General features: G+C 41.1%; 1 protein-coding gene across 1 annotated transcript in view; it reads left to right on the top strand.

The window, feature by feature from the left end:
- The window catches only part of LOC106534813 (MARVEL domain-containing protein 2), a gene marked incomplete at its 5' end in the record, with an annotated part of 16,801 nt that extends 9,961 nt beyond the window's left edge, over positions 1–6,840 (top strand). The window contains 1 exon segment of the mRNA XM_014031577.1: positions 4,362–6,840. Coding sequence (XP_013887031.1) covers positions 4,362–4,481 — 120 coding nt within the window.
- Positions 6,841–12,483: the final 5,643 nt, after the last annotated feature.

Genomic DNA, 12,483 nt, shown 5'->3' with positions numbered 1-12,483 from the left:
GAACAGGAACAGGAACGAGTGGACAGTGTCCAGGTGATACATAATCAGTATTCCACAACAGCTGCCTTCCTGAAATTTGGTATGCTTGTTTGTCTTTGTGTCTATGGTGTATAATGATGTGATTGTGATGCTGTATTTCTGAGTGTTTTATGTGCTGCAGAACAGGAACCTGCTGTAAAACAGCAATTATACTGAGTCAGGCTTGATTTATTATAATCTTTTCCTGTTAAATAAATAAATCAGATCAAGTCAAACTGTAAAATAACAGTAAATTAGTGTTAGGAAAGACGCCAACATTGTACTGTTATTTTACAGTTTATGTACTGTAATTTAATGTAACAGTATATAATTGTATGATTAAAGTAAAATGCTAGTTTTGTTGTAATTTACAAGATGTGCATATCCATTTACAAAATAAAATAAAATCTGCAAATTCCCATGATTCTTTCCAAATTTACAAAATAAATAAGAAAACAGAATTCATTAAAATGTTTTTTTAGTTCACAGAACAAAATGACAAATTACTAAATGTCAACTTTCGTAAAATTATGATTCCAACCTCAGTTGTTGAATAAAAATTGTCCTTAACAATATAAATTCCAGGTAAAATGGCAGCAACAACGGTGTGATGCTAAAGAAAAACAACAGCAATAACACAGATTCAACAACAGTATAACAGAAATGCATCAGTCTAGCGTGGACACAAGTCTTTTGCACAAACAAGTGTTAATGACAAAAGTAAAATGAAGTAAAAGAGCGCTAACGCTTAAAAATGGCTGAACTGCAGCATTTGATTAATGTTCACATGAATGATTAGGGCCTGTAAAACAAAGAACAAAAGAGCAGCACAGTGTCACTAGCAAAGTATAAAAATATAAAGTAGCTTAATCAATAACTGAGCTATTTAGCCTGTAGGTACAGTACAACCAGTAGTTGAATTAGTACTTTCAGTACGGTACCTGTAACCCCCGTCATTAAATCAGCTACAATTCATTCACAAAACAATTCATGAGAGAAGCATAATCTTACCTTCTGAACTTGTAGACTGAAGCAGAAGTGCATTCTCAAAAGACAAGCTCACAAATAAATCTTGTCACTCAAAAATGAATCCTGAGTTGACTGATTAACAGAACCAGCAGCCGACAGCATTTGAAAAGGTTCTAATGCATAATGGAGGGACTTGTAAAGGACTGTTTTCTTTTTCCACATTAAAAAAATACTGTATTATGCTGTTAAATATAGTCATTTACTGTTAAATACTAAACTATAAATTAACAGTATGTGTAGCTATTTCACAATATTTTAATGTTAATATGAAATACTGTAAGATACTGTAAAAAATCCACCGTAAATTTACAGAAGTCTGTTACAGTGTAACAAAGCAGTCATGTTTTTGGTCTGTGGGATGGAGCCGGAGTACCTGGAGAAAACCCATGCACAAACTCTACCCAGAACGGTCCTCAGCTGGGATTCAATCCGGCAGTCTTCTTGCTGAGAGGCATCTGCTGTACCAACTGAGCTTTGTGCCTCCCTTTTCTTCAAAGTTGCTCCATCCGTTTTCTTCCTCTTATCCGGGGTCAGGTCTCAGGGGCAGCAGCCTAAGCAGAGAGACCCAGACTTCCCTCTCTCCAGCCACTTGGACCAGCTCCTCTGGGGGAATTGCAAGACATTCCCAGTCAAGGTGTTCCCAGCTGAGAAACATAGTCCCTCCAGCGTGTCCTGGGTCTTCCTCTAGGCCGCTTCCTAGTGTGACGTGCCCGAAACACCTTACTAGGGAGGTGTCCAAGAGGCATCCTAACCAGATGCCCGAGCCACCTCAACTGGCTCTTCTCGATGTGGAGGAGCACCGGCTCTACTCTGAGTCCATCCCAGATGACAGAGCTTCTCACCCTATCTCTAAGGGAGAACCCAGACACCCTATGGAGGTAACCCATTTTGACCTCTTGAATTCGCGATCTCGTTCTTTCTGTCACTACCCAAAGCTCATGACCATAGATGAGGGTAGGAATGTAGACCGACTAGTAAATCGAGAGCTTCGCCTTTTCACTCAGCTCTCGTTTCACCCCAACGGATTGGTACAGTGCCCGCATCACTGCAGATGCAGCACCAATCCGCCTATCGATCTCCTGCTGCATTCTTCCCTCATTCGTGAACAAGACCCTACGATACTTAAACTCCTCCACTTGGGGCAGGACCTCTTCCCCAACCCGGGGAAGGCACCCTACCCTTTTCCAACTCAAAAACATGGTCTCAGATTTGGAGGCACTGATCCTCATTCCGGCCGCTTCACACTCAGCTGCGAACCACTCTAGTGAGAGCTCGAGATCACAGTCTGATGAAGCTAATAGGACCACATCGTCCGAAAAAAGCAAAGATGCGATCCTAAGGTCACCAAAACGGATCCTCTAAACACCTTGGCTGCGCCTGCAAATCCTGTCCATAATAGTTATTAAAAATTGGTAACAAAATCGGTGACAAAGTGCAACCTTGGCGAAATCCAACTCTCACTGGAGGCGAGTCAATGCGGGCCAAACTCTGACACCGGTCGTACAGGGACCTAACAGCCCGTATCAATGGGCCCCGGTACCCGATACTCCCGAAGTACCCCCGAAAGGACTCGCTGAGGGACACAGATGAATCGCCTTCTCCAAGTCCACAAAACACATGTGGACTGCTTGGGCAAACTCCCTTGCACCCTCTAGGACCCTGCTGAGGCTGTAGTGCTGGTCCAGTGTTCCACGGCCAAGACGAAAATGAGACTGTTCCTCCTGAATCTGAGATTCGACTATCCGAAGAACCCTCCTCTACAGGACCCCTGAATAGAACTTACTAGGGAAGCTTAGAAGTGTGATCCCCCTATAGTTGGAACATACTCTGCGGTCCCCCTTTTTAATTAGGGGGACCAACATCCCAGTCTGCCAACCCAGGGGAACTGCCCCCGATGTCCACGCAAGATTGTGTAGTTGCATCAACCAACGCAACCCTACAACATCCAGAGCCTTAAGGAACTCCAGGCAAATCTCATCCACCCCCGGTTGCTTGCCATTGAGGAGCTTTTTAACCACCTCTCTGACCTCGGCCCCAGAGATTGAAGAATTTGACCCAGAGTCCCCAGGTTCTGCTTCCTAATGGGAAGATGGTGGGATTGAGGATGTCTTCGAAGTATTCTGCCCACTGACCCACAACATCAAGGGTTGAGGTCAGCAGTGCACCATCCCCACCATAAATAGTGTTAGTGGCAAACTGCTTTCTCCCCCTCAGACGCCACATGGTGGACCAGAATCGCCTCGAAGTCATAAAGAAGTCTTTTTCCATGGCCTCTCCGAACTCCTCCCATGCCCGAGTTTTTGCCTCAGTGACCACCCGAGCCGCAATCCGCTTGGACTGCTGATAACCATCAGCTGCTCACGGCCGGTGTCCACCAGTGACTTCGAGAGTTGCCGCCATGACAGGCACCAACAACCTTGTGGCCACAGCTCCGGTAAGCTGCCTCAACAATGGAGGCACAGTACATGGCCCACTCAGATGCAGTGTCCCCCCACCTCCCACGTAACATGTTCAAAGTTCTCCATGAGTGAAAGCCTGGCCACCAGGTGCTCACCAGCATTCCCCACCTCAAAGTCAAAAGTTTAAATACTTGACTAGTATTTACTTCACTAGTACATTAGTATTTGTTGGTACCATTGTCCTTAAACTGTATGACTTGGGTCAAATGTTTTGGATATCCTTCCACAGGCTTCTCACAATAGTTGGCATACATTTTCCCCATTCCTCCTGACCGTATTGGTGTAACTGAGCCGGTTTTGTTGTGTCTCACTTGTCCATCAATAAATTCACCAGCATACCAGTTGACAGGAGTGTTCACTGTTTAATTCTAAAAAATTATTTTGTCCCACACTGGCACCCACATTTGTTAATAAATTTCTACACACGTAGTGGTATTTCTGGTCTCAGTAACAGTTTCAAAATAAGAGTCCAGATCATTACTACCAAAACATTACAGCTGCCTTGCTCTCACATGCCTTTTTAGCTTTGCCCATAAATTTTCAATAGGGTTATGCTTCAGGTCATTGTCCATGTCGATACAGTACTTGTTTTACTGTGGAAAATGACACACTCTTACGTCTTGCTTGCTACTAGTAAGATATTCAATAAATGTTTATCCTTTTTCCAGTTCTGTGGTATATGTGCAAAGTATCCAGACTTGAATGGGAAGGAAACTTTAAAAATGTCCTGTAGAGCAGCATGTCCAGTAATGTTTTATAAGTGGACAGTCCCACAGAATGTGAATGTGATTTGCATGCTGGTTTCCAGAAAAAGAGAATCACACAGTATCTTTTGTTCTTGCTTCACTGTTTTAGGATGCAACTTTCCTGGAGAAGAAGGAACGCTGTGAATATCTGAAAAGCAAACTGTCTCACATCAAACAGAGGATACAAGAATATGACAAAGTCATGGAATGGAAAGATGGCAACAGCTAAAGCTCAGGCGAAATCCACCTCTCGCCTGTTTGCAACCAAAAAGACAGGTTTTTCAGCTGCTGGCTCTTTTTCAGTCTGAACAGTAACTTCTGTCTGCAGCTTTGTTTTTATCATCTGCTCCTGAAGGTGACATTGTTTCATATTTTTCTTTGTATTAATTTGTCTTTTATGTTAGCAAAAAAAAGTACAAACCAGTGGACAGATTTGAATGAAACGTTCAAAAAGTAATCATTCATCTACAACTGTATAAATTTTGGAGTGAACTTGCTTCAAGATGGCTGCCACATGGAACTTACCATTAAAAAGCTCAAGAATAGCTATCAGTCAGTTCTACAAACACTGAACTAGATTTTGGTGCAGTCCTTGTTGAGACATCCTCAACACATAGAACCAGAACATCTCTTTAGATCCTTCTTGGGAATGTGTAAAAGGTAATTTAAAATGTCTAACTAAAGTGGCTAAAATGCTGTCATTACTAATCAGAAAATACACTGCCTGGCCAAAAAAAAAAAAAGGCCACAATATTTTTGTTGGATCACCTTTACCTTTGATTATGGCACGCTTTCACTGTGGCATTGTTTGTAAGTTTCTGCAGTGTCACAAGATTTATTTCCATCCAGTGTTGTATTCATTTTTTACCAAGATCTTGCATTGTTGATGGTAGAGTCTGACCACTGTACAAAGCCTTCTCCGGCACATCCTAAAGATTCTCAATGGACTGTGGAGTCAATCCATGTGTGAAAATCATGCCTCATGCTCCCTGAACCACTCACACAATTCAAGCCCAATGAATCCTGAAATATGGCTGTGCCATCAGGGAAGAAACAACCCATTGATGGAATAACCTGGTCATTCAGTACATTCAGGTAGTCAGCTGACCTCATTCTTTGAGCTCATACTGTTGCTGTAAAATAGGTGAAAAAGGTGCCACCTGGATTTAACTGTAGCAGGTCTAGGTGACAACGTTTTGGGGCCAGACAGTGTATGTGGTATGCATTTCTTCAATATATGGAAGACTTTTATTTTTTTAAGTTTTTAAAGCTCCCAATAGAACAAACTTTATAGAAAAAGTGATATTTGATTTTTAATTAGAAAATTTATTATTAATTTATGAACATATGACTATGAATTTTTTTTCTACTGCTGTCATTTACTTTATGTTGCTGCTTTGTTTAGTTCAACTAAATGACATGAATTGGTTAATGTGACTCTGAGAAACCATCCAAATATCAGCACATTTAAGTTAATAGTGCTTTTAATGTTCCCTGCAAACACCAGCATTTACCTGTTTTTGTTTATTCCCAGTGGGATGGGATGAGATGGTACCTGTCTATCAGCTAGAAAGACAGGAGTGGCTGACATCAACATGCTGTTGAATGTTGAACAGAAGATACTCAGGATGTCCCAATCCCATCACAAGTGTTGGATCTTATTACTGCTACTGTCTGTAGTTCTTTGTCATCAGCTGTACCACAGTAACTGTTGTACTGTGTTCATGATACAGCACCCTCTATGACCATAGAGTGTAAGCCTGGAAATAAAGAGCATTTAAAAATTCACTAAAAACCACTGGCTGTTGCCAAACACTACATGGGCACAATAGCAATCACATGCACTGAGAGGACTGGACTACACAGGAGTGACAACAATCAGGCTAGATATTCACAGATAATTTAGTTTTCTCATTTCCTCACCCAACATGCTGCTGTGGAAACATATACATTACAGGACTCAGGACTTGTCAGTACTCATCCTCCTTGATCTGAGCTCTGCCTTTGACACCATCTCTCATCCTATCCTCATCGACAGACTAACCTCTATCGGTATCTAAGACACCACACTGGACTGGTTTAAATCCTATCTTTCTGACCGCACTCAGTTCATACAGCTCAAGTCCTTCCGTTCCCAGTCTTCACCCATTTCCACTGGTGTTCCCCAAGGTTCTGTACTCGGGCCTCTACTTTTCATAATCGATCTGCTTCCGCTTGGCCACATCTTCCGTAAATTTGGTATCCATTTCCACTCTTATGCCGACGACACTTAGTTCTACATTTCATCAAAACCGAACTCCACCTTACTATCCTCCACTCTTGCCGACTGCCTCAGTGAGCTCAATAACTGGTTCGCCAGCAATTTCCTCCAACTAAACCATAACAAAACTGAACTCCTCCTTGTTGGGACAAAAAACTCCATTTCCAAATCCCAACATCTTCTCTTCACACTTAACAACTTCGTTCTTTCCTCCTCGCCTCAGGTCACGTGACTCGATCCACATACTTTCATTTGATTGGGGCGGCTGTGGTAGAGTGGTTAGGGGAGTTGACCTGGAACCGGAAGGTTGCCGGTTTGATTCCCGTCCAGTCGACTCAGTCGTTGTGTCCTTGGGCAAGACACCTTACCCACCTTCCCTACTGATGGTGGTCAGAGGATCCGGTGGTGCTGGTGTATGGCAGCCTCGCCTCTGTCAGTGTGCCCCAGGGCAGCTGTGGCTACAATTGTAGTTTGCCATCATCAGTGTGTGAATGTGTGTGTGAATGTGTGTGTGAATGTGTGTGTGAATGGGTGAATGTCTGCAGTGTAAAGCGCTTTGAGTGTCCTGAATGATAGAAAGGCGCTATATAAGTACAGTCCATTTACCATTTACCATCTTCGCAACATTAACTGTCTTCATCCTTCACTCACTTCCTGCTCTACTGCCATCCTTGTACATAGCCTAGTAACATCCAGGATCGACTACTGCAACTCCCTACTGTTTTTATGGGGCGGCTGTAGCAGAGTGGTTAAGGGAGTTGTCCTGAAACCGGAAGGTCGCCGGTTTGATCCCCCGTCTAGCTGTCTCAGCTGTTGTGTCCTTGGGCAAGACACTTCAGCCCTAATGCCTCTGATGTGTCCCATCAATGTATGAATATGATTGGCACTGATTAGTCTCCATAGATGATTGTACATGTTATCTTTGTAGAGACCTAATAGAGTGCTGTGTGAATGGATAAATGAGGACACAGATTGTAGTGTGAAGAGCTTTGAGCGTCCTGGATGATAGAAAAGCACTATATAAGTACAGTCCATTTACCATTTATTTACCATTTGCCCTCCCCAATAAATCCCTTCACAAACTAAAGATGGTTCAGAACTCAGCAGCCCGTGTAATCAAACCTCATCCTCTGCCCACATCACTCCAGTCCTACAGCAGCTCCACTGGCTCCCAGTTAAATCCCACATGATCTTCAAAATTCTCCTACTCACCTTCAAAGCTMTCCACAATCTTTCCCCTCCTTACCTGTCCGACCTCCTGAACATCTCCACACCCTCCTGCTCTCTAAGATCTGCCTCCTCCCTCCACCTCTCAGTACCTCCTGCCCTCCTCAGCACCATGGGGAGCAGAGCTTTCAGCTCTGGAACTCCCTACCCCATGGATTACACAACACCAGCTCTCTCTCCCTGTTTAAGACTGGTCTGAAGACATCTTTTCAGATTAGCCTACCGTTAACTCTGATCGTACCACATTATATGACTGTTTTGTAGTCCTCATTTCAGTTTCTCCCCCACAACCCTATTGTTCAACTTATCTATTTTTTGTATTTCTTTACATGACTGTTATGTTCTCCACATTTCTATGTTTCTGCCGCACTACCATATGACTGTATTTACAGTTGTTTCTTTTCAATTGTACAGCGTCCTTGGGTGTCCTGAAAGGCGCTATATAAATAAAATGCATTTTTATTATTATTACATCTTAATTTTGCTAAAAAAATGATAAAAAAAGCTTTCTTTCTCTGACAATAATGACCATTAGCATCAGCACAGCTAGTAGCATAACCCTAAAACAATCCCATATACACCAGGACTATTGAACAGGTAGCCTAGCCTGCAGACATGTTGCTGCTCTCAGTCAGACCCTGCCCTCAGGTCATTAATGATACGTTTACACCAAACGCCTCCAAAAATCTCAAAACACACACATCTTGATGCTGGTGTCCAGTGAGGACAGACACATTTGATGTGAACGTAGATGTGCTTCTTTAGACGCTCGAGGGGAGGAGCCTTTTTAACCGTAGTTAAAGATGCTGACTTCCTCATTAACAGTCCTCCAGGTAAAGTCCTTTTTATTTCCATCATGATAACAGTCACTGGAATGATCATAAATGATCGGACTATCAGTTTTTCCTCCATTGTTTGTGTGATCTGATTTCCCAGGCTTCCGGTATTTCCGGCTCGTCACCAGTACGTGACTGAGCAGTCTCTCTGATTGGTTGATACAACGCGTTGAGCAGCAAAAGTTCAGATTTTCTAACTCAAGCTTCAGACGTGCCGCACCCACGAAAAACGCTCATGACCTGTGCACCGCTTCGAACCGCACTGCTCGAAATGCACCAGATGTGCTGCTCAGCTTCTAGATGCCCCTAGATGTGCGTCCACCTTTGACTTTGTATGTAAATCTGATGCTCAAAACACGTTTGGTGTAAATGTAGCATAACACGGCTTCTTAACCTTTTTGACCTCAGGGCCCAATTTATTGAACATAAAGTGACACGAGGCCCAGTCAGACATTACCAATGTATGGATCAAAATATAATTATTATAAATCTTTGTTCAATTTTTATTGTATTTACATCATAACTAAACTATCATAACTAACATAACTAAATTAAATACACTTACAGTTTAAAAGTAAAACTCCTGTCAAATAATCACAAGACATGATTATAACAAACATTTTATATTGTAACCTGCCCATAACAATTATTAACAAATACAAAGGTCAGTCAACAGAACACTCAGGCTTATCAACACAAATATATATATTTTTAACAAACAATAACAAAAATAGACAATTCAACCAATAAAATTGTGGGCATAAAATAAATTAAAATGTTTAATGTAAAAGTTTAAAATTAAAAAACCTGTAAAAATAAATTTGATAAAGTACAAATGAAAATATAGCATTTTTAAACCTTTGCAACCAGAAGCTGCTCTTCATATTAGTGACAAACTTTGGCCTTTTTTTGATGAGTTACTTCATTTTTGCTTCTACTTTTCGCGACCCGGCTGCCACATGACCTGTTCCCCTGTTCCCCCATGTTTTGTCGTGTTTTTCTTGAATGGGTGGTCTTAACTGTAATTTCTAACTACATTGCATCCCTGGTGTTATGTTTGACAATAAAGAGAATCTCAATCTGAATTTTGGTTCAGATGAATTTCAGTGGACTACTAATACTGAGCAGACGTGATAAAATAAGCTTTCTTTTTGATTGTTGTAGTTGATATCCTGATCCTAATGAACAAGTTTAAACTGGATCTGAACAACTGAATAACAGAGCTTTTCTCCAAAGCTGAAATCTAACTGTATCAACAAATAGTTTTCTGTAAGTTCAGAAGGTTCCAAAATGTTGGTTGATCTTTAGGTTTTTCACCTGATGACAAGGTGCTGATGCATGTTTTCCTTTTTCTTTTTTTTTTTAAGAGTCAGTTCATCAGTTTTTTGTACATTTTACCTGTCTCCTGTTGTGGATTAATATTTAAACATGCAATTGTAAGAAAGCTACAAACTTTTGATTTAAAATGGTCTTAAGATGTAATTATATGAAATGTAATGTCAGATTTCACAAGTCACCATCTGCAAAGAATGTTTGTACAGGGTGCATCAAAAAAAGCATTTGTTGTCTACTTTTAGGACAAACTGTGATTCCTGCTGTAATATGTATAGTTTTGTCATGATGACAATGTTGACTTTCTTTTTTTGATTCACCCTGAATATGTCTTGTAAAATACCTCTTGTGTTTGATGAGTTCCTTGTGTGTTCTCTCTCATTTCTCTTAGGGGTGTCCCAATACCAGTTTATCTCAAACACTTCAGTTTGGTTACTCGCAGATACCAAGTATTTACTGAGTTAGAACTTAAACATTACACAGTGACTTTAAAAACATTTTATTTTGAACAAGGAGGCTCCCAGTCCTTATAGGACTGCAGCCCTTCTGATTGTATTAAATCAAATATAGGGCATGATTTATGCTGCTGCAAAATTTTAAAATAAAAGACTTTTTTCAACTTGTATAAAATTCTTAATTAATTCTTAATGGAACTGACAACTTTTCACTTGAAATGTAAACTGTAACACACTGAATGGAGAATCAATACCAGTATCGGGACACCACTAGCAGTCATAATGCATGTAAGCTGCTTATGATGTTGCTGTTTTCATCTAAATATATGCAGTTATAGAAGTTTAAGTTTTTATGTGATGTTTGATCTGATTGAACTGTTCTTGATCCATCATTTCACAAAAGACATTTATCTTGTATTGAAATAAAAGTTAATTTGGAGTTGTTATTCTACTTTATTTTTATTGAAAGCAGCTGAAGTAAAACAGGAAAAGCACCCACTTTGGATGTTATCATCCATGAAATGAATGTTATTAGGCGTTATCAGTCCCCTAGAATGGCTTCAGAATGTCCCGTCTGTGCCGCTTAGCAGGTTCCCCGTCCCATAGAATGGCTTCTGATTGTTAGCTGGTTGATATGAGGTATAAAACCACTATCTGGTTAATATGAGACATAAAACCACTATCTGGTTAATATGAGGTATAAAACCACTATCTGGTTAATATGAGACATAAAACCACTATYTGGTTAATATGAGGTATAAAACCACTATCTGGTTAATATGAGGCATAAAAAATCTGGTTAATATGAGGCTTAAAGCCACCAAGGTTAACCTTAGCGCAGATGACATGGTTAGCACTAACCTCCGATGAAAATATTTTGTGGCTTCTCAATAGGGCAATGGATGGAGTATCAGACCAGAGAGAGGGAGACCACCATTTGAGTTCGACACAGACATAAAAAATTTATTACAATATGTTTTGGTTATTTACACATTCATTGTCATTGATACATTAACCCACTAGGGGGCACTGTCAGGACACTCTGAAACCTAGAAAGCACATTAGGGATCCTCTGAAGCCATTGTATGGGACTGATAACACATAATAACGTCCATTTCATGGACTGATAACATCAGAATCCCCTGTCCAAAAAGGTTCAACCATGGTTTTATCACTGCTTTTGCCCTGTCTTTGTATCGCACTGCATGCTTGTATTCCAAAACAAAAATGTCTCTTTTCGCCTTTCCTCTGTCAGTCAATCCCAGAGCTAATCCACTGGCAGCATTCTGCTGATGTCACCATCGTAAGCATGCTGTATTCACTTCTACCCACTTGGAACCACCTGAGAAGAGGTTTTAGTGTTCCATCTGAGCAGCAGGGAGAACATAAATGAGTAAGCAAGATAAAGGTCAAGGAATAAAAACACTGCATGAATAAAAACCAGGGGCAGTCCTAGGGGCGGGGCCACGGGCATTGGCCCCAGCTGAAATCTGATTAGCCCCCTGAAGTACCCCTGTCCTGTCCCTCATCTGTCCTTCGCCCAAGAGTGATGCTGCTGGATGCAGTTTCATGTTCAAACACTAGAGGCACTAATGAGTCAAATAGGAAAGTCTGGCATGAATTAAATTTATAGACGTCGTCTTCTAGAGATTTCAACAATCCCACTAACAAACAGTGGCTGGATTTTCTTACATGCTGTGTGTTTGAAAGTATTTGATATGTGTACAGTAAAAGTACATGTAAAACTTGTAAGGAGAATATACATGCAAGATTTTAAAGGGGCAATATGATGTAAAATCAACTTTTTTGAGTTTTATATCATGTTATAATGTTATACTCTGATAAAAACATGTCCAAAGCCTTGCTCTGACTCATTCATCATGTTTGAGAAATCCTGCAGTGTTTTTATGAAGCCATGCTGAGGAGCAAAACGACAGGTGGGGACCAGAAACACCTTTTGGTACCAGAAACACCTCTGGGACCAGAAACACCTCTGGGACCAGAAACACCTCTGGGACCAGAAACACCTCTGGGACGTGTCTTTAAGATGAACTTCCTCATGGCAGAGCGCACCCCCTCCCCCCCTCCATCCCACACACCCCGCCCATGACTCCTGCAGGC

Source organism: Austrofundulus limnaeus, unplaced genomic scaffold, assembly GCF_001266775.1.
Source record: "Austrofundulus limnaeus strain Quisiro unplaced genomic scaffold, Austrofundulus_limnaeus-1.0 Scaffold1273, whole genome shotgun sequence".
Taxonomy (NCBI): Eukaryota; Metazoa; Chordata; class Actinopteri; order Cyprinodontiformes; family Rivulidae; genus Austrofundulus; species Austrofundulus limnaeus.
Note: the sequence above shows the minus strand (reverse complement) of the source record. Positions and strands in the feature narration are given on the sequence as shown.